This window comes from Azolla caroliniana, unplaced genomic scaffold (assembly GCF_043228905.1).
Source record: "Azolla caroliniana isolate FFs.n. ecotype wild unplaced genomic scaffold, voAzoCaro1.0.p SCAF_9, whole genome shotgun sequence".
NCBI lineage: Eukaryota > Viridiplantae > Streptophyta > Polypodiopsida > Salviniales > Salviniaceae > Azolla > Azolla caroliniana.
In genome coordinates this window covers 14,314,485-14,335,989 of record NW_028230444.1, presented here as the reverse complement: position 1 = coordinate 14,335,989, position 21,505 = coordinate 14,314,485, and the positions used below count along the sequence as shown (strand labels likewise).

General features: G+C 39.9%; 3 protein-coding genes across 5 annotated transcripts; 2 read left to right on the top strand and 1 right to left on the bottom strand.

Annotated features, from left to right (window-relative positions):
• Nucleotides 1-354: 354 nt before the first annotated feature.
• Nucleotides 355-3,333, top strand: LOC147860223 (protein CORTICAL MICROTUBULE DISORDERING 2-like). The gene is made up of 4 exons (XM_087324093.1): nt 355-1,632; nt 1,748-1,924; nt 2,079-2,170; nt 2,364-3,333. The coding sequence occupies exons 1-4, from the start codon at nt 355-357 to the stop codon at nt 3,331-3,333; spliced, it is 2,517 nt and encodes an 838-aa protein (XP_087180219.1).
• A 3,769-nt stretch (nt 3,334-7,102) lies between these two features.
• On the top strand, nt 7,103-12,784 carry LOC147860222 (uncharacterized). Of its 2 annotated transcripts, none has more exons than XM_087324908.1 (8): nt 7,103-7,238; nt 8,449-8,579; nt 8,661-8,738; nt 11,625-11,669; nt 11,764-11,808; nt 11,891-11,942; nt 12,022-12,118; nt 12,485-12,784. In XM_087324908.1, the coding sequence occupies exons 1-8, from the start codon at nt 7,151-7,153 to the stop codon at nt 12,645-12,647; spliced, it is 699 nt and encodes a 232-aa protein (XP_087181034.1). In that variant the 5' UTR covers nt 7,103-7,150; the 3' UTR covers nt 12,648-12,784. The 2 variants fall into 2 exon arrangements, with proteins under 2 accessions (XP_087181034.1, XP_087181035.1); XM_087324909.1 differs by having other exon boundaries at nt 7,106-7,242.
• A 2,120-nt stretch (nt 12,785-14,904) lies between these two features.
• On the bottom strand, nt 14,905-17,534 carry LOC147860221 (serine/threonine-protein kinase Aurora-2-like). 2 transcript variants are annotated; one of them, XM_087325187.1, is made up of 9 exons: nt 17,434-17,534; nt 17,174-17,305; nt 16,908-17,054; nt 16,697-16,792; nt 16,491-16,586; nt 16,266-16,362; nt 15,764-15,881; nt 15,446-15,518; nt 14,905-15,343 (listed from the first exon to the last, which is right to left on the bottom strand). In XM_087325187.1, exons 1-9 carry the CDS (start codon nt 17,446-17,448, stop codon nt 15,242-15,244), a joined length of 876 nt encoding a protein of 291 aa, XP_087181313.1. In that variant the 5' UTR covers nt 17,449-17,534; the 3' UTR covers nt 14,905-15,241. The 2 variants fall into 2 exon arrangements, with proteins under 2 accessions (XP_087181313.1, XP_087181312.1); XM_087325186.1 differs by having other exon boundaries at nt 17,174-17,308; nt 17,434-17,528.
• Nucleotides 17,535-21,505: the final 3,971 nt, after the last annotated feature.

Genomic DNA, 21,505 nt, shown 5'->3' with positions numbered 1-21,505 from the left:
ATGTTTGTTGTAGAGGTCGGTCTCTTGCACCACAACACTCATTTCTCCACTTTACTTTTACTTACTGACCTAACTCTCCCACCCTTTCCCTTAAGTCTTGCGAATCTCTCTCCTACTTCCTACCTACCTATCAAGATACAAAGATTACATGCGACAGACAGAGACAGTCAGTCATCCAGTCAGAGTCCAAGTACGTCATCTCTCTCTCTCTCTCTCTCTCTCCATATCTCTCTATATGTATGTATGTATGTATGTATGTATGTTATGTACATATAAGGAAGGTTCCTCATCTATCATCTATCATCATCCTCGTCAGTCCATCATCAATCAGGGTTGCGGTAGTAGTCTGTGGTTATGGCATCTCTCACACCTGGAATGCTAGTAAAGCTCATCCAACACATGGGGTCGGACGTGAAGGTGAGGGGAGTGCATCGTTCCGTGCTCTTGCAGGTCATCGGCATAGTCCCCGCCCGCCTCGGCACCGGTGGTGCTTCGGAGCTTTGGCCTACCCACGGCTTCTTCCTCAAGCTCTCTGATTCCTCCCACTCCGCCTTCGTCTCTGTGGCCCCTGAGCTGGACCACATGATCCTCACCAACAAGATACAGCTCGGCCAATTCGTGTATGTGGAGAGGTTCGAGGAGGCCCCTCGCGTGCCCGGCCTGCCACCACTGGACTTGGACTTCCCGCCCCTTGTCCGGCCCCACCTCACGCGCCTCAAACTTGTGGCCGGTCGGCATGCGTTTGTGGGCGCCCCCCGTGAACTACTTGCCCTCCATCCTAACTACATGGATGATGATGATGATGATGATGATGATGCCAGCACCACCGCTGCTCATATCAGGATGGTTGCCTCCTGCGGAACTGGAACTGGAACTGGAACTGGAACCAGAACGGCCGAGCACATCTCTTGCTGCCTATCAGGCATTGGTACCACAATGGCCGACCCCACAATGGTGCCTAAACCTTCTAGACGGTGGACTTCCATGGAAGAATATATATCGGAATGTTATCATGATTCTCCCCTACAGCCAGGCATTACCACACCTTCGTCTCTCAAGCAGCAGCAGCAGCACGAGGACTATGGCATGGCTATTCCACATGAATTCTTACAAATGAAGCGTATGCACGCTCAATGTCCGGCCACTGCCTCTCATAATGCTGGCAGGCGCTCTTTCCAGAGGGCATTGTGGTCCACCGGACAGTCGCAGAAAGGTGTGGTCAAATCAATGATACTTCGCCAGAAAGAAAGAATAAGAGGAAGAAGCCAAAGCCGAATCAGGCCGGTTTCTTCTAGTTTTTCGGTGCGTTCGTCCCCCAACAGAGAGATTCGACAAAGCCTATCCGGACGGCAAGCCTCTCACTTCATTCACAGAGATGAACCAGAGAACACAGCGTTCAGCTTCGACAGAACTACTAATGGCCCATTTGAAGGTAACTGTCGCAATAAACAGAGATCCACACGGATGGGTCATCTTCTTCCTGACACAGATTCTGCAACGTATGATGATGCAGGTAGATCAGGGAAGATATTACAAGTATTCAAAGATGATTGTGATTCAGTCTATCCAATGAAAAACAACAACAACAACAGGATACAGTTATTGACACTGAGCCATAATGCTGTAACTATGGTAAGGTGATTCTCCCCAGAACTCTCCATGTCCTGTTCTTTTCAAACTCTGGAGTTCTAAAATGTAACAGATTCACTAAATTACACACCAAATGCCTTCCATTTTATGCATGCAGGTAGGGGCAAGCGTGGCAGCTGAGCAAGAGCATCTATCACAGGATGGATCAGGGGCGGCAGCATCCTTGCCTGATAATGTAGGACTCAACCGCAGGAGGAGCTTGAGTAGAAGAAGAAATTCCTTCACGTCTTCTTACTGGGAAAATCTACCCTCCATTTTGTCATCCTCAGGCCAGGTAGAGCACACCAAAAGAAATTTGAAAATCCATCCGATTGCCCATTCCTGTTTAATGGCTGGGTTAGAGAGGAAGAATGTATTAGCATCACCACCCACCACAAACTAAACTAATTATTGAGGAATAACCCCATCCCATGTCGTCCATGTAGTAGAGAGTTGCTCGGAGGCATTCGACGGTATGCAAAAATGTTGCAGAGGCATTATACGAGGCTTCGGTGACAGAGAGTATCCTAAAAAGCTTGAGGTCAGTAACGGCACTATGCTTTTCCTTAAATCTCTCCTCAGATCGATCGATCGATCGATCCGTGGTTTAGATTTTATTTTATTTTGTTTGGGCTGCTGCTGAACCCACAGACACACCAAGAATTTAATTTTTAACTCTCTGCACGCCTCACTCACCGTGGATGTACATGGGTTTTGTTTTTTCTTTCTCACAGTGATTTTGCAGATATACGCTCTCTACGAAAGTTCCAAGATCATCAATTGTACATGAGGCGGTTTCTGAGATTCTACCAAGCTCTCTTGCAGTCCACCTCTTGTGTTGAAGCGCTGCTACAGGAAAGGTCGGAAGTCTTGGCCATGGATGATGATGGTGGCATGTCATGGATCGATGATGATGAAGGGAAGGAGGAGACGAAGGTCCAGAAGCTATTGGAGGAGAAGCGAGAAGGCGCCATGTCATGGATCGATGCAGCTCTGTCGGCCGATTTGGACGCCTGCTGCTTCATGAGAGATGAGAGGCTGCGGCAGGAGGAGAATCACTCTGAGACCAACGTTTCAGAGAAGACGAAGAAATGTGTCCGGAATCATGATGAAGGTGCATCCTCCCCATTTTCTGTTGATAAGCCACCCATGGCTCCCCCTCCTCCACCACCCAGAATAAGCACAGCCATCGCTGCCGCTGCGACTGCGACTGGAAGAAGGCCCGTACTTTCTTCTTCTTCTAACCATAGCCAAAACAACATTTATGTGAAGAAGAGCGGCCCAGCTGCGGCGAGAAGCAACCTCGTTAAAGCTGGAAACATGGTGAAACCAGAAGCCAAACCCTCGTCTCCTGCGGCTGGGAAGCAGAAGCAATCCATGAAAAGGTCAGGTGATCCAAGAGCCAAGAAATGCTGCTCTCCTGATCAGCAGCAGCGGCAGCATGAGACGAAGAAGCAGCAATGGCATTTGCAAGAGACGATGGCTGTCGCCAAACTCTTGCAAGAGGAGGCGGAGATGTGGTTCATACACTTCATGGAAGCTGCATTAGCTTGCGGATTCCACAGTGTTGTGGGGGAAGAGAAGGAGGAGGAGGAGGAGGAGGAAGAGGGTCGTAAAAGATGGAGGTGCATCTGGTCTCAGAAGAAGAAGAAGGAGGGAGGGCAGCAGCAGCAGCATCGTAGAGGATGTGAGGAGGGAGAGTGAAGGAGGGAGGGAGGGAGTGGCTGGATCACATTTGCATGAAGCAGCGGAAGGGCCCGAAAAGGGTAGAGCAAATCGGGTCCCTGAAGCAGAGGCTCGCTTTATGACTTCCTCATTCAACTCTGTCTCCACAAGCCTGTCTGTCTGTCTGTCTGTCTGTCACATATTAATTAGCATAGCATAGCATAGCATAGCATAGCAGCTGCCTCAACTCTCTCACGGACGACTACTACTACTACTACACACACACACCAGTGACCACCACGGTCCACCACCATATCTCCCCTCCCACTCACTCACACTCAATTCATCCATGCAATTCCTTCCTTCACTAGCCATGGCCATTGACTCACTCACTCATTGACCTGACCATTCCTTTTTTGTATGTATACGTATGTAGTATGTATGCATACCCAATCATAGTACAAACAAACAAAACATGAAGAAAGTGTGACTTGACCCTGCAAACCCCCCTCTTTCTCCACACACACACACACACACACACACACACACACACACACACAATACAATGATACATACTTGGTTGTGTTTCCATTTCCATGACAATGGGAATGAGGCCCTCTCTCGGACCCACAAGTTACAACCCGTTGCCATCACTTATACATAGAGAGTGTTTTATCACATGTTATACTGAGTGGTAATTGTTCAAAACATGTAAACAGAGACTCAATGAGAAGGGATTGTCAAATAACACTTTGGCCTCTCCTTCTTGAATAAAGGGATGGCTTTAGTTGACCTCACATGACTCTTATTAATCAAACTAATGATACGCAAAATAAGAAGAGATTAAGGAGAAGAACGGACTAGGGTGCTTACCTATGTGAAAGGAGAGAGAGACCACGGAGAAGAAGAGTTACTATAACGTTATCGAAAAGTCAATTTATATAGTTTTTTGCAATGACATTGGATCCTTTCAAAGTATAGTGTCCATTTGCCTACAAGCTTTTAACTGAGATGTACTCTTTCCACCCTTTTCCCAGTTCCCTCATGAGCTTTACATGTATTCTTGGTGTTAGTGTCTTCATAGTTCTCGTCTCGGATGGCAAATGCTTAACCATGGAAAATGGGGGGCATGTTGAACATTGGGTTCGTTGGATCAAAATCACAAGTGTTACCAATGGGTTGAATGCAAATAAAGTGGACAACGGGATAATATTCATGGATCCATTATATAAAAAGTCTTCACGTGCATTGAGGCATACGATGCAATTATGTGTAGCCATTGTCTAGACTCCAGTGCAACAATGAAGGCCACCAGATCATATTGGAGAACCAACATCAAAAGATCCATATAACAAACATCACAACCCAATGGTGTATAGATCGTGGCCTTTACAAGCTTGGAATCAACAAAGTTTGTGTGTCTTCAAATTTTATATTTCAATATTTAGATATCACCTCTTAAATGGCTTATAGTTTTAGTTTTTTGTACAAAGATTAGAGCACTGGACCAAGCACAATGGCATGGAATTGTTACGTGTTGGTATGGCTTGATGTGCATGTTGTATTTTGGGGCTGCTAACAATTGGCAACGGTTCGGTTGAGAAGGTCCAAACCGAACCGTTTGAATTTTTTGAAACTTGAACTAAACCGAACCGAACCATTAAACATTTTTGAAACCGTTAAACCATTAAACCGTAAAAACCGTAGTTTCATGGTTCGGTTTCAGTTTTCAACTTAGGTCAAAATTTTAAATTTTTTAAATTTATAATATTTCATTTTTTAAAATTTTTAAAATTTTAAAGATGTTCCTAAAATGTGAGAATAAGGTCTGAAAATGAAAAGATTATTTTAAAACATTTTTTTTAATTTTAAAAAAAACAAATAAATAAAAACCATTTAAGCGGTTTCTGACTGTTGAAACCGTTAAGCTGCAGTTCCGTTCCGTTCAAACTGAACCGTTGCCGATTGTTAGGAGCTGCCATAAGTCTGATTTTTTGTATTTTTAATATATGTAAGAGGTACCTAGTTCACACTTAGAAAAATTGTAAGATGAGAGGGAACAATTTCAGAGATCAAGGAAGCTTTCATCATAGCAAGAAATGATAGATATAAAAAAAAATCAAAGATCAAGAAAGTCAATAAAAATACCTCTTATTAGTATGACGAGTACCTCTGTATAGTTTTCTCGTGAATCATTTGTTTTTGTTTAAGGAGTTGCTAATAAGTTCATCTGAAATGCAACAAAAGCTTATGTGTCAACGTTGCCATTTGTTGCAAACATCCTCATCATCAACGAATGCTATTGATAGATTGCAATCCTAGCTCAAATAATGTTATTGCTAGTGTATTTGAGACGTCCATGAATCACCCTCTTTTGTTATCACATTCATTTCCACATGTAGATGCTTACATTTACTTGTGCTATCTTGACAATCACAATTAGAGCATTGAATTGACATATTGTAACATGCAAAGTTGCCATACTCAAAATTCTTTAAAAAAAAACTTGCCTCGTCCACAAATTGGCTTGTATTGGTATCAACTGCATACCTTTCTAGTATCCTCTCCGCATCTTTCAATCTCAACCTTTGATCCTTACAATTTGCCCAAGGCTAGAATCTACTATCTCACATATCTCTCGGTTTTGCTTATACCATTCTATCACAGTACCTCCAACACAAGTCCTAAAAACATTATTCCCAATTAAAGCATATATTAACTCAGTAATTGGTTGTGTATTTAATAAATTGCAAATGTCGTTCCACAAGGTTAGTAATATCAACATGTCCATATGCAAATAACCTACCAAACTTTGGCCATAGATGCATGCTTTCTAGTTTGTATTATGCACCTCATTTGGTCATCACAAAGAACTTATAACATAATGTTCTAATGGAGTGGCCTTAGACTTATGAAAATATTCTTTCCTAATGCCCATCTTGGCAACGTGCATTGCACGTCCTATACCAAAAAGATTATCCATGCAACAATTTGTATCATTTGGATATACAAGGAACTGACAAACATCATGATGCGATATAGGGTCATGTCCGATATGCTGGCCATTGACATAAATTGTGACAATTTCATGCTTCAGACCTGCATTTGGTTTACATTTACATGAAATGTGCATCCACAATGCTTTGCTGATTTGCACCTTCAAATGACATTTGCACATCTTCTTGGGTCACATGCACAATGACAATCATACCTTATCATGTATTTAACTTTGGGCATGTCTTTCCACAAGCATGTTGCATGCTTTATTTGAATTTCAGCAAACATACCATGCATCTTACACTTATCTGCCTCTTACACATCAATGGATCTTGTAGTTGTATCATATCTTGAAGTGTAGACATTGATCACTAGGGGAAAAACAATAGTGATAAGAGCTAACAACAATTCCTCATGTTTAAGCTAACCTCCTAGAGCAGAGCATTTGACTAGTGAATGCTAACACGTAGTGCAAATGCAAAGATTAACAATGAGGGCTTGCACATACATACTCCTATATCCTAAATACCGGGAACCGAAACTTAAACCTTCAACCTTGAGGAAACCCCAAAATTAACCCTAAACAGCTACACATCCATCCATCCATATGTACATTCTTGCATCCTTATTTTTCCGAGAAACATTACGCATACAAAGTTGCTTAACTCTTGTCTTCTGCCCAATTCTCTTATTTCCTAAAGTTCCATTAGCTAGACGCGAAAGCATCCGCCAGAACAGAACAGAACAGAACAGATCTGCTCTGCTCTGCTCTGATCAGATCAGATCAGATCAGATCAGGTGGTGAGCGAGGAAGCTTTTTTTCCCCCATTGTTTTTGCTTGGGCCGCCGCAGAAGAAGGATGGAGCTCCGCGTGATGGACGATTTCAAAAGGATCGCCACCTCTGATGGCCTTCTTTCCATCGCTGGCTTCGGCTCTCTCTTGTCAGGCAGGTATCACACAAACACACTCATTTCGTCAATCAGTCAGTATCATACAACTCTTTTATGCAGAGAAACATGGCTCTTCCCCCTTGCAGCCTAATTTCTCATTATTCTCTCTGTTTGTGTTAGTTTTCATGGCCGAAGAGAGAATGCCGGGTTATCCTAGTGAGTGCACGTCAGGGTATTCTTTTATGTTGTTTGGAATTTGCGTGTTGAAAACAGGATATGGAAATCTTTCAAGTCTCACGAGAAGACATGAATGCTTGCAAATGTCATTTTGCTGCTTTAAACAGTGTCTGCGAATTTCGAGCCTTTTGACAAATATCTACTTTCCCTTCACTTTGGATAATATTATTAAATGCATTAACACAACAGGTGCGCTTATAAGAATTCTTCGATATGGAGGATCATCCGGCTATTCTAATGAAAATCCTACCATATACTAGCAGTACTTGAAAAATTGTATGATTATCGGTTACTTAGTTTGTATGCACATAGAAAAAGGTATATCCATATATGCACACCTATGTTGCATGTGCCTAAGTTCATTGTCTATTAAGAATTATGTTTTAGGACCTTATTTTAGCATCGTTGAGGTATGCACAGCCACAAGCTTAAGTAGTAACCGCTCAGTAGTCAAGGTTATTAGCTGCATTGGCAGCTTCTGATTTCATTTTGATTGATGAATGCCTTTATCGTAGCTGGTGTCAATCTAGAAAACCTCTCGAAATATATCTGTAGAAGTTGGAATCTTTCCTTTCATTTCCTTCTTTCTGCCACTGAACCCAATTCCTGTTCAGGTACAACCTCTACAGGTCACTTGACTATTTATCCTCCAATCAACAAGAACATAGTTCTTAATAACTCAATAATGACAAATATAGTGTATGTATACAAGTATGTGAATGGCTTCTATACATAAACGCATGTATATATTTGTGGGACCATAATTTCCTAGGGACATTGAAACTTTGTCATTCTCATTTCTTAACTGCGTCAAAATATTTTAGCAATGAATGTATTAGTTAGAAACTATAATGAATGTGGTAAAATATAATCTACCCACGTCTCTGTAAAGAATAACTGTGGGATTTTTCCTTTCATTATTTTTGGTTTTTTTAGGAACAATGATCAACACACTAAGATTCTTATAAGATAACTTACTATAATTTTAATATTTGTGGCAAACTAAATAAATCTCCTTTGAATGCACAGAGAAAAGTGCAAGACACACATTTCCTGCTCTGCAGAATTTTAGATTAGCAAGACTGCGTGGATTTCGACGTGTTTTTGGACATGTTGCGCCTATTTTCTTCGAAAGAGGCATAGCCAATCTTGAAACTAAGGTAATATATCTGTGTCTCATCACACAAACCATGATGTTCATGAGGTGATAATGCTAATTTGCATCATACTGACTTCTGCAGGAGATATCAAGTGTAAGCGTTGAGCCATGGGATGGAGAAGTACTAATTATCACGGGGTTCGAGATACGTATTTCAGAGGTATTATATTTCCATGTAGTAACTTCTTCAGAATCCAAGAGTGAGGAATCATGCTATTATAGTTCAAATTTCATGTCATAACCTTTTCAGAACCAACTTGAACGACCAGTTTGGGTCAATTTCATGACTGGAGAAATGTTATATAAAACGATGAATAACCTTCTTAAGGTTTTGGGCTCAAAAAGACCTAATTTCACATCCAAGCAGTCGATTTCTCTTGAACAATGAATTTGACAGTGTGTTGGCTTCAAAGTGTTGCGCCCAAGAAACAATAAGAGAAATCCCAAACCTGAGAAACACAGCCAGTACTTGTAGACTATTTCAGCCACAAAAACTTTGAAGAGTGTCACCTGAGAAACAATAAGGGAAATCCCAAAGCTGAGAAACTCCAACCAGTACTTGAAGACTATTTCAGCCACAAGAACTTGTATGTAGAACTTCTGAGGTACTCTCCATTGAGCATTAATAGAAAAGGAAGGAAATCTGTTGTGACCCTTGTAGATTTCAGCTCAGTAAAATGACTCCATTTTCTCTAAAGTTTGGATGGTGGTCTACATAAACAATAGGTTTTCTCTGAATAAGGTAATGTTGCTCATATTGTCATGTGTCACCTCTTAAAAAATAATCTTAATCCAATCACGTAGAACTTCTAAGTGGCTTTATGTGGGACTTAATCTGAATCAACAAATAACCATCACAGCTTTCCGTAGCTCCATAACTCTTTCTCATGCTGCAAATCAATCAAGGGTTATAGAAATGGGATCTTGATCAAGACACTTGAAAGGGTTACAATAGATCGTGCATTTGCAATTTGTCATGGACCATGGCCCCATCATCATTGTCATCAACAAATAAAGGACATTATTATCTGGCACTGAAGGTGCTTCCCTTTCTTCGGAGAACTCTCCGACTTGGATCAGCCCAGGTTGGCGATATTTTGAAGGCTGAAGTTTCAATCTATTTAAGTCCAAAATCTTATGTTCTTAGCTAACAATACTCATTGGTACCTGTATTTTGATTTGTTATATAAAACGAGACATCTTAAGGTATAATCTCTGTTTCAGATTTCATAGCCCATCTTGGCCTCTTAAAAGATGTTTATATTTGTTTCTTTCTTTATTTCTAAAGTTTTGTGGTGAATTCTTCATAAAAAAGAGGTTTTCTTTGAATAAGGTAAATTGGTAATGTTGCTCAAGTAGTCAAGTGCCATCTCTTGAAAAAATATTTTGTCACTCATAATTTTTAAGTGCTTCTATGTAGGACCTAACCTGAGTTGACTTAATAAGCACACTTATATGATTGGACAGGGACATGTCTACACTTAATGCTAACTTGACTACATTCCAATCCCAAGCCCTACTGCTCTAGGTACCCTTTGCCATCGGCCGTTTCACACTGGCCATGCAATGTTAATATTGTCTTGGCTGATTTCGAGAGTTCTAGGGAGCAAGTAAAATATAAGCAATAATGAAAAAAAAGTAATAATGTCATAAAAAAAAGTAGTACCGAATGATGTCTTGATTACCTTTACTGAGGCTTGAATTCCCATTGGCCATCAGTCAACACAAAAATAACACCTTGTGGTGACTATTCCAAGTGGTCACCGACTCTTAATCTGGTATCCCTCCGTCCATCTCTCAGCACTCACCTTTACACTCATCTATTGCATGCTCATGGAGTGTGATGTGCTGCTGTTGTATTCCTTCTGCATGCTGGCCCCATACTGGATATATCTCTTCGACAGCCATTTTCTAGTTACAGCATAAATCATGTGTACATTTGTTCAATGGAGGAGTTTTTTAGACGTGGTACTCATGCTTGCCACTAAAAGACATTTCTGAGGCATTTTGAGTATGTTCCCCTTCAAAGAGACAGATAATTATCTTAGACATTATTTGTGTACAATTGCTAGTATGTGTATTTGGAAAATTCATTATCCTACATTCTAGGCTTTGAGACTCATTCCATTTTGCCAACATTAGTCAATATATGGGATGAGCTCATTCACACCTTGAGGAATCAAGGGCAGTGGAGGAAAAAAACGCAGGCTTTCCTTGCTTCTGAGGGCATTCTTTCCTTCTGTTCAATTTGTCTCTTGCAGACATTTCTTGGCAGTACTTCCCCGCCGTGGTTATTCAGCTCAGCTTCTATCATCATTAACTGATGACCAAGTCACTATAGCTATATAGTACTTGGATATACTAGTGTATAACCATCAGAATTGAGCCTTCTGGCAGGTCTGATGGTTTTTTGATAAAGTTAATTTACATCCTTCTTTTTATGTAAAACCGAAAGACCTTTTTATCTTACAGAGATTGATTGTCTTGATTGAATGTTTACAAATCAATAACCTTCATTCTCCTCCCTGTCTGTTCAACATACCTCTCTCGTTCCTACTGAATCACATTTATAGCTACTTTCCCGATCTCTTTTCCACGTCAGATGTAGAGATGGTCATGTTTTCACCTACTCAGAAACGAATGTTTTCTTCAGGCTTATCAGATCCTTGTGATCTTGCTCATCTAATTCCCAATCTTCCATTTAAGAACGATGACTTGGGGTATCCAACAATGTTATTTGCACACAGGTTTTCTTCTGCCTTTGACAAGGTTTCCACAGATTCTCCAAACTTCTCTGTTTGAGGCTTGAGTTTGACTCTTTGGGATTGCCTTCCATTGTCTGACTTTTGCTGGTTTAGTCTTCTCTCTCATCATACAACTATGTGCAGTTTTATGTGTTTACTTTGTCTTACTGCTTTTCCCTTCTGTTTATATGTATTCACCCAGTTTTATTCAATAGTAGTTCGATTTAGGGAAAGCAGATGCTTCATGTCTCTAAAGAAAAAAGTGAGAAAAGCTCATCACATCTGATTATGTCTTGTTTCAGGTACCAGCATTCATCGAGAGGGAACATGAGTTTCGCTTTCTAACAGTAAGTTGTGTTTTATTTCTTATTTGTCTGATTTTGTTTGTCTCCTGGCTTATCTCATAAAACCTGAATCTTTATAGTGCCTGTGGATGTAAAGGTTTTTCCAGAGACTCTCGATGGAACCCCGTATTCTCAACCAATGGTAAACACTTATTATTATTTACAAGTGAGCTTGCAATAGAGTTCTGAACTACGACTTGCTCAGAGTAGATTCAATGATATAGGTGATTTGCGCCCGCTCTACTGATGAGGAATACTTTGAAAACCATTGCAAAGGTAGTAATGCCAAAAATCTTATCCTGTCTATATATGTAGCCTTTTGTGTGTATGTGTGATTTTCATCATTTTAATACAGGGAGCAAGGAGGAATTTTTCAACCGGTATGGACGATATGGAATTGATAAAGTATGGCGTGATGATATATTTCCTTGTCGTATTTACCTTCGGCATTGGTAAGTACCACTTTTGTTTTTGCTTCACTAAGCTAAACATGGACAATTCTCACGTGGCGTTTTCCTTCCAATGTTAGAATCACTTTCCAGAAGAATAATGCCTATGGCTTTATGATGAAACTCAAATATGGCTCCCAAATAGAAAGTTTAGAATGATAAGATGCACATAATACATTTTGGGCACATGTTCTTGGAAGATGGTTTCTCTTGGGGAAGGAAGATGGTTTCTGTTGGTATAAGAACAAGAACAAGGTCTAACAATATTTTGTGCATTTGTTGTTATATGCTTGTGAATGGGCTCGATATGATATGATACAAGAAGCTCATTAATGTAGATAATATCTTTGAATAACCCTATGTTTACAGTGTGCTGGCAGCAAAAAACCTCGGCAATGAAGCTTTTGAGAACTTCCTTGATCATACTTATCTGGGAGACCGGAAGACAACAATTCGACAATATTTAGAGCGCCATCCTAAGATTATGGAAGAGGAGCCTGTGGATCAATTGAAGGAAAGATATGGAGGTTAATTTGTTGACGTGGAGCGAAGGCATTGTGATTGTTTGATTTAATTTTATATTATTACAATTTGTGCCAATTTACTTACCTGTTCACATTTTTATAGACCTCATTCGTATTTTCATAATAAAGAGATGCCATTAATCTATTTTATTGCCAATTACATACTAGCTTAGTGGTTACATGTGTGCTTTCTAATATCACAACATTGTTTAAGTCAATTCTATCCTTCTTTATGATTGTGGGCACTCTTTTGTCTGGATGCTACAAAATAGAAATAAGATACTTGCTGTATAGTCCTTCACTATGTATATAAAGCCTCAATAAATGGAAGAAACAAAAAAACTTTGTATTGTTCACCATAGTTTTATCACACCCTTGACACATAGAGAAAATAAGCAAATGAACGAGGATTATAGGCATGCAATAATGTTCACAGGATGTTTAGAATAAAAGAAACAACACACAATTGATGAGTATCTCAGTGTTAGGGTAGAAGCTTCGTGCACATGATGACAATTGATGTGTTGACACATGAGAATGTCTTGGTACATCAACAATTGATGAGTATCTCAACATTAGAATAAAGCCTTGTGAACATGATGGCAGTTGATGTTTTGACACGTGCAAATATTTTAATGTTGTTAAAGAGGTCAAAATGGGGATGAAACTTGGAAAAATTTGCCTTAATAGTTATAGTTTAGAAAGGTTATAAAAAAAGGACATGGAAATAATCCGCATCTCTTGTTTGGATTTGCTCCCTATTTATTTGCATTTTATTTTAGTCATATCATTCCCAACAAACTCGCATCAATTTCAACGACTTTTATGGGTGAACTTGATGAGCTGTGAACTTCTATCTTTTGTTGCTTCTTTTGGTGTTAATGGTTTTGTTATTCACCTGGCCATGATAATGTCAATTTTAATATAAAGGGATGTTTTCTTATGGGAAATGGTGCGCATCATCAATATCCCAATGTTTTCCCCCTATTTCGACCAACTATTATTATTCGTAAAAGCTTCTAGTAAGTTTTAATGAGGTAATACCAAACGGATGGGCAAATAATAAGAACATCATTAGTAATTACTATCTATTTTATTCACACTCCAGGTTTATGCTTTGGCCTTTATGAATAATGTGCGTACTTGTTTTGCTAGGTTCAATACTCTAGTTTTCCTCAATTCAGAACAACCAACATGTACCTAAAATCAGGCACGCATCGTTAGGGTTATGATAAAGAAATTGCAAGTTTCACATGTATTGTGTGTTCTTAAGCACCGGCAATGCTATTGTAGTTGCAACTATTGCCTATGATAAAAGGCTTGCATAAAAAATAGAGGCATACAATTTTACTTTCTTGCATGTAGGTGATATGCAAGAAAGTAAAATTGTACGCCTGTGTTTTGTATGATCACTGTTCATTTGTATGTCAATGCAAACAAGGGAAAAAAAACTCTCTTATAGGTGGGCACATAACACATTTTAAATAGTTTAAGAGTCGAGGCTGTGAACACACTATATGAAGTTTGAACTACCCCATTGATGACATTGACGAAAAAGATTGTCAAATCATGAATTATTCATGCCCAAATAGCCAAAGGGAATGAGAATGCCAATAATAATAATATGTGAATCGCATAATGGCAGTCGTTCAATATTTGTAAGCTCACGAAAGAAAGAAATCAATAAATATAGCGCTTCATAGCCTTACCACAACGACTCTCTCTCTCTCTCTCTCTCTCTTTGGGCCAAATTTGGTCTTAGAAAACGTTAGTATGTCTTTCTTTCCTTTTCTCTCTCACGTGAATTTTATTTGCACACACATGTACATTTTTTATTATCGTAACTAACTTACCCTAGTAGTGATAATTATAAACTACCGAAAGGCCTTGGGTTCATCAAGGATCAACTATCAACACACACACCTCTTCTTTTTTCTTTAATTTACAAGATTCCACCGAAATGTGGGCTACACATTCTTTCTCTCCCTCGTGGTTCTGGCATCATTCATTCTCCCCAGCCATACAACCCATTTATATATATCACTAGTGCCCAATGGAAAACAACACTCACAAATGCAAAACCTTAGGCAATAAATTCATGCAAGACTCAGCTAATCTTTTCTTGTACCTGTTCCTCTCACAACACTACATTATTGATGTGTTGTCACTTCCTTATACTCAGCAGAAAAATAATACAATAACTGTCAATCTTTCCAAGTATCAAAAGTAGTTAAATATGTTTGCTATATAAAGAATATATACACACAAGGAACAAAGTGACAATTCTATAATGATGGATCAAGAATGAATGAAAAGAACCCACATTCCTCCCTGAAGAAACCAAAGAATATTTCCTTTTTGAATGAAGGGCAACAATTTGTAGCCTTGCATAGCGGGATGACATTATCTCACAAAGACTGCACGTGCAATGTATGTTGCCTCACGCAGAAAACACATAAAACATCCATTAATCAAGAAGACCTGGGCAGGGGTAGTAAATGTCTACCGCGTTATGTACAACAAATCAGTCAATGTAGACAAGAACGAATTATTCCACCATCATCCAACAAGTAAGCAATCCGGTATTCATGGTAGAATTTCTCTATACTGCATATACACCACTCGGATCCGCGTTGGCAACAATCCATGGATGGGTGAGAACTTTCTCGAGTGGAAGTCGCTGAGATGAGTCTTTCACCAATAGCTATGTAGTATAATGTAAGGAAAGACAAAATCTTTATGTGGTGATTTAATCCAAATACAGCTGTGACCCAATACAACTATCCCAAAATCAAGAATATTTTACCTGGCTGATAAGGTCTTTTGCTTGAGGTGATACAAAAGGCCTGGCTGGAAACTTCAAGTCAACCTTCACAATTCTATGCATTTCATTCAACAAAGAATCATTAATCATCCCATTTAAGAAAATCCTAACCATAGTATTTGCTAGTCAAATAAGCGGTTGCAATGGATGCATTAAGCTTCTCTTTCCTTGTACGCATGCTTTCATTGCTTACCAATAAATAATGTAGTCATAGATTCTATTAAGATTCAACTTAATGCACTATATTTAGCTTCGAATTTTGTGCCACTTGGCATTTAGCAAATCATTGCATGATAATACCTTCTATATGTATCTGAGTGTTTAACTGCTTCAAATGGTGGAGAACCAAATAGGAATTCATAACAGAGCACTCCTAAGCTCCAGATATCCACACTGGCATCATGATCCTTGCTTTCAACTGCAAGAACACAAAGACTTGATTCGTAGGCTCATATGGATCAATGATGCAATGTTGGCGAAATATATTCATCACAAAAACTTGATTCATAGGTATCTATCTGCTCATAGTCCAACATTCATTCACTCATTCTCATAGACTTGATTCATCGCTTCAAATGGATCAACTAGATCAATTAAAACATATTGGTGGACAAAGACATCAGTTCATTCACGTAGACTTCAATTGTAGCTATACTATATAGATGAACAGATAATGCAAAGCACAATGATGCAAAAAGACAATTGTTCAGATGGATCAAACAACACACACACACACACACACACACACACACACACACACACATGAACACAATGGTGTAAAAGAGTTGATTCATCCAATTACCCATTTCAGGGGGGAGATAATCAAGAGTACCACACATGGTACGCCGTCTATCAAAAGTATGGACCGACCATCCAAAATCTGCTATCTTCAGATCTCCCTGCATTGTCATTCATAAACTATATTCACATGAATTGAACAGACCATATTACTAGAAGTAAATCAATAGTATCGTTGGTAATCGATTTCATTTCATCTATTATCACTAATAAGCTTTTGAATCATTACCTTGATGCCTATCAACAAATTCTCTGGCTTTATATCCCGATGTATTACATGCTTCTCGTGGCAGTACATCAATGCTCGAGTCAAGGATGCGATGTACTGAAAATCGCAGGATAAGATAATATTAAAACCATTCTCTGATAACAATGGATCGATCCATTGAAGCTTCTATAATGTAGAATAAAAGAAAAGTAGGAAGTAGCACATACTGTAGCTGATCGTCTTTCGCTGAAAACCTTGTATCTTTGTAACTCTTTGTAGAGCTCACCCTTGGGGGCATACTCGAGTATCAAGTAAACACGGCTCTGAAAGAACAGTTTGATGTATATTATGTACATGTTTATATAGATTTACCAACATATATCAGACATTTTTTTCTCGATCTCTACACAATAAAAAAGATGAAATGAAGCTCGATACCCCATCGTAGAAGTAGCCGTAGAGGCGCAATATATTGGGATGCCTGAGATGGCTCTGGATCTCTATCTCCCTTCTCAACTGATGCTCCACCTGTGACTGCTGTAGCTGATTCTTGAACAGCACCTTCAACGCTACCACGCACTTGCTCTGTATATATACAAACATATACATATGTATATAGGATGCGGCGGAAGAAGATCACGATTGCATGATACTAAGAAAAATCGAAGCTTTATCAGAAGAAAATGATATATTGTTTAGTCTACCTTCTTCTCTCTTGCGAGGTAAACGTTACCGAATTTCCCTCTGCCGAGGGGCTTTCCGATGTCGAAGTCGCTGAGGATCCATCTCTTCTCATGGATTTCCTTGTTCTCCGTTCCGGATTCAGCAGAAGACATCTTCTATGAGGAAGAATGGAAGAAAAGAAGGAGCACAAACACACATAAGAAGAAAGCTTAAACAGAAAAAAAATGAACGAGAGAGAGAGAGAGAGAGAGAGAGAGAGAGAGAGAGAGAGATAACTGACCTGTGAATTGACCATGGCTTCGTTGACACCTCAACTTAAGCTAAAGCACACAGGAGAAGAAGAAGAAGAAGAATTTGCTGCTGCAGAGAGAGAGAGAGAGAGAGATTTGGTTCTGTTTGAATGGTGGACGTTCTCAACGGTCTATGGATTACCGGCTACCTCCGGTTTTAGAAGAGGAGCAGCCGGTCACCAATGGTTACCAAATATAGTCATATCGAGGAGGTATATGAAACTCGGTGTATGATGGATGGCTTGTAGGTCATGCTCTACCTACTTATTTTGCATAGTTATCAATCTAATGTTTTCCATGCACTTGAACCCAAACTTGAGATTTTTGTTCCATTCCAATAGCCCTACAGATCATAGAGCCTTCTTTGCCAAGATCACACTAATTATTTAACCACAATACATTTTGAGCATTTAAACAATCCATTACTATTCACAACATGTGGTCATGAATCTACAATTCTTGGTTTCCCATGGCATACACCAACCTTCTCTACAACATACACACATTCAAATACCCAATCACAAATATGTGATGAACCAAGAATGTGGGGGGACTCTCCAAACGGAACTCAAAACACGGTTGGGAGTAGATATCGAGCCAATATTATGATTACTTATCATTAATACTTCATTGTGATTACAAGAAGGATTATTACAAGCTCCTTGGAGCTAGCTAAGATTAAGGAACGTGAGAGGAGAAGCGAGTAAATGGAAATCGAGGAATGATCAAAATGAGGAGAAGCTCCTCTATATATAGTCTCAGGGGTGGATGTTGGTTTACCCAATCCGTTATGCAAATAGGTGACTCTTGGGCTACCCAAGTTGTTATGCCAAGAGGTGGTTGTCGAGCTCCCTTGGCGTTGGGCCAAGAATGTCCATTGAGGCTAGCCATTGGGGCTAGTTGTTGGACTAGCTGTGGAGCATTCCCAATTTGGACTGCCCGTTGGGATTGGGTTGTCCCAGCCCAAGGTGGTGTTGGGACGGGGGCTGGGACCAAGATTGGGACTGGGACTAGGTTACTTTTTGGGTCCCAACTTTGGTTGGGATTGGTGGCTACGTGGGACTGTCCCAACCCAAGCCCTACTTGGGCTAGTTGGGACCGCGTGATTTTGTCCCGACTTGTATTTTTCCTCCTTAAGCTCGTGCTGGCTTCGATCGAGACTCTGTGGGTGTGTACCAACTCATTTTGGGGTTCCTTGGTTCCTTCACGACTCTCTTTGGGGTTGGTTTTGCGTTGGCAATGTTTAGGGACACCACATTCAACCCCATGTTGTAGAGCTTGAGTTCCATCAAACTCATGAACTTGCCTTCTTGTCTCGATCATTTCCTGCTTGGTCTCTTGCCTCAAGCATTCTTTGTGCTTTTGCCCAGCCTCATGTTTTTTCTTCGAGGACTCTTCCTCTTGTTCGAGCTTTGTTTCTCCTTGATCAACCTTGATCTTGCGTTGGCCTTCCTTTGTGTCCATCTTGAGTTCGGTCTTGGTCTTGGGTTCGAGCTTTTCTTCGCTAGAAGGCGCTTTCTCTATGTTCAACTCATCCACCGTGTTCGAGCGAATCTTGCTCATGCTTTCCATTTCAACCTCCAACTTGGTCTCTAGCTCGGCCTCAACTTCTTGTGTCTCTTTCCTTGTTTTGAACTCTTGCCTTGGCGTTTCCTCCACTTTGGCCTTTTGTTCAATCACTTTGGTTGGCCCTTCTCTTAGTTCGATCTTGAGCTCAGTCTCAAGCTCTTGCTTCATGGTCCCCTCATCTTGTATCTCTAACTTAGACTCGGTCTTAGTATTGAGTTCTCGTTTTGGGGGTGCTTCTGCTTCCTCCCTTGTTGGGTCTTCATTGACCCCTATCTCGCACTCAACCTCAATCTCGGGCTTGATCTCAATCTCGCCATCACTCTTGGCTTCCAATTCCATTGTTTCAAACTCGACCTCGGTCTCTTGCCTCGATCTTTCTTTGATCGCCTCCTCAACCATCGTGGTTGAGTTCGAATCCTCCTTGATCTCAATCTTGAATTCTTGTGTCTCTTCCCTTGTCTCAAGTTCTTACCTCGATGACTCCTCTCTTGAGAAGGGTTGAGAAACAACCTCAACAAAAGCAATGTGATATCGGTAACTGAGATTTTTCATAGTAGCTATTAGACGAATTAGCTAATGTAATAGTGATGTTAGAAAACATAGGTAAAATAGCTATGAACAACTAGTTAGCTATTCACAACTAAATAGTTGTAAGTCACTAACAACACTTAGGTAGAAAAGAGAGAGAGAGAAATATATAGAGACAGACGAGAGGTTTTTCTAAGTAATGAAACAAAAGGTTTTTTGGGTTGCTATAGAGGTGAGTCTCCTTACCCTTTCCTTCTCTCTTGAACCTAAATGATCCTGCCCATCACGTGTCCGCTGTTGCACAAAGAATAGCCGTAGCACATTCTTAACATGGTATCAGAGCATAACTATTGTTAGAGAAGAATATAATAGATATGAGAATATTACTTTGTTTGCTTATCTAAATTAGAGTTGTTTGTTGAGCTTAGTCACAACTAAAGCCTAAAATTAAAATAGAGATGGCCACTAAGAATGGAAGCCAAATAGTTACAGAAAAACTTGATAAAAACAATTTCCCTGCGTGGAAATTCAGAATGACAAATCTCTAGAGATCCCTAAAGAAAATGCAAATGTGGCACAAATCAAGGCATTTAAAGATTGGAATCAAGGGGCAAGAAAAGTGTTGCATTGGCTATGACTTAACATCTTAGATTCGATGCTTGGACATATACAAGATGCTTTACTTCCAAAGGAAGCTTGGGACAGTTTGGTGAAACTGTTCGCAATAAATACAAAGGCAAGAAAACTTCAGTTGAAAACTGAACTAAAAATACATTGGAAAAAGGTAAAATGTTAGTTAAGGAGTATATGCTTTGAAAATAAAGAGCATATGTGAGTCACTTGCTTCTATTAATGTGAAGGTAGAAGATGATGATAAAGTAGAAGTATGCTTAAGGGGCTTAGGACCTCAATATAAAAGCTTCAAAACGTCCATTCTCACAAGGGATAACATCCCAAGTTTTGCAGATCTTGTTTCAATGCTAGTGGTGGAAGAAAGAAATTTGGCTAAGGATATAAACAAATGAAACTCTGAAAGTGAGGGGCACGCACCCTACAATAGTGTTGGAAGAGGTTGAAGAAGAGGCCATTGTCATGGCAAGACTCGAACCCATGACTTTATGCTACATGGGTCGAGCTCTTACCATTAGATTATGAATTGTATTTTGTAGGATATTATTTTCATTTATACTTTATCATAGAAAATTGATGTATATTCCAGATCTCTCTGGAACATTCTAGAAGCTTCAGGATTATTCCTAAAAACACTATAAAAGGAGGCACAAGGCATTGTTTTGAACCAAATTGGTTCAACGCCAGTCTTAAGCCTCTTAGCCGCTTGTACTTATTTTTTCACATAATATATAGCTGCTGTCATCATCTCTCTCTCTCTCTCATTCTCGCTATCTCTCTCTCTCTCCTCTTCTCACTTCCTCTCTCGGGAATCTTACGCAGTCCCGTCCTCTTAGTACTAATAGTACTGCTGTTCTTAGTACTAATTCCATCTCTGTTTTAGTACTATTCCTGACAGTTTGAACCAATTTTTGTCCTCTAGCCTACTTGTCACTCTCCCTCATCCTCCTACCCTTTTCCCTATACTATGGCTACTGTTAGCGCCCAAGAATACCAATCCGTTTTCTCCGAGCTACAGTGCCTAAAAGAAAAGTTTGTTGCCCTGGAACAAGAAAACCAACGGCTGATAGGGGATCTGCAACAAATCGCTCTAGAAAAACAACAAACGCAACAACAACATGGGGAGTTAGCGTTACGGGTACAATAACTCGAAGCAGCGTTGCAACAACAAGGATCCAGTCCCCAAGGATTTCATAAAGAGCCCAAGATTGGACTTCCTGTGAAATTTGATGGAACGCGTTCGCAATTCCGGGGATTCCTTAATCAGGTACGCTTAGTCATCCAGATGCATCCTTCCCGATATCCCACTGATGCATCTCGAGTCGGCCTAATAGG

Excerpts from the sequence above, each read along its gene's own strand:
- LOC147860223 (XM_087324093.1), top strand. The coding sequence starts at position 355 with ATGGCATCTCTCACACCTGGAATGCTAGTAAAGCTCATCCAACACATG. Across the intron at positions 1,633-1,747 it reads GCCATAATGCTGTAACTATG|GTAGGGGCAAGCGTGGCAGC; the intron begins GTAAGGTGATTC and ends TTATGCATGCAG. Across the intron at positions 2,171-2,363 it reads AGTATCCTAAAAAGCTTGAG|TGATTTTGCAGATATACGCT; the intron begins GTCAGTAACGGC and ends TCTTTCTCACAG.
- LOC147860222 (XM_087324908.1), top strand. The coding sequence starts at position 7,151 with ATGGAGCTCCGCGTGATGGACGATTTCAAAAGGATCGCCACCTCTGAT. Across the intron at positions 11,809-11,890 it reads CCCCGTATTCTCAACCAATG|GTGATTTGCGCCCGCTCTAC; the intron begins GTAAACACTTAT and ends TCAATGATATAG. Across the intron at positions 11,943-12,021 it reads CTTTGAAAACCATTGCAAAG|GGAGCAAGGAGGAATTTTTC; the intron begins GTAGTAATGCCA and ends ATTTTAATACAG.
- LOC147860221 (XM_087325186.1), bottom strand. Across the intron at positions 16,363-16,490 it reads ATTTGTTGATAGGCATCAAG|GGAGATCTGAAGATAGCAGA; the intron begins GTAATGATTCAA and ends ATGACAATGCAG. Across the intron at positions 15,344-15,445 it reads CAAAAGACCTTATCAGCCAG|CTATTGGTGAAAGACTCATC; the intron begins GTAAAATATTCT and ends TATACTACATAG.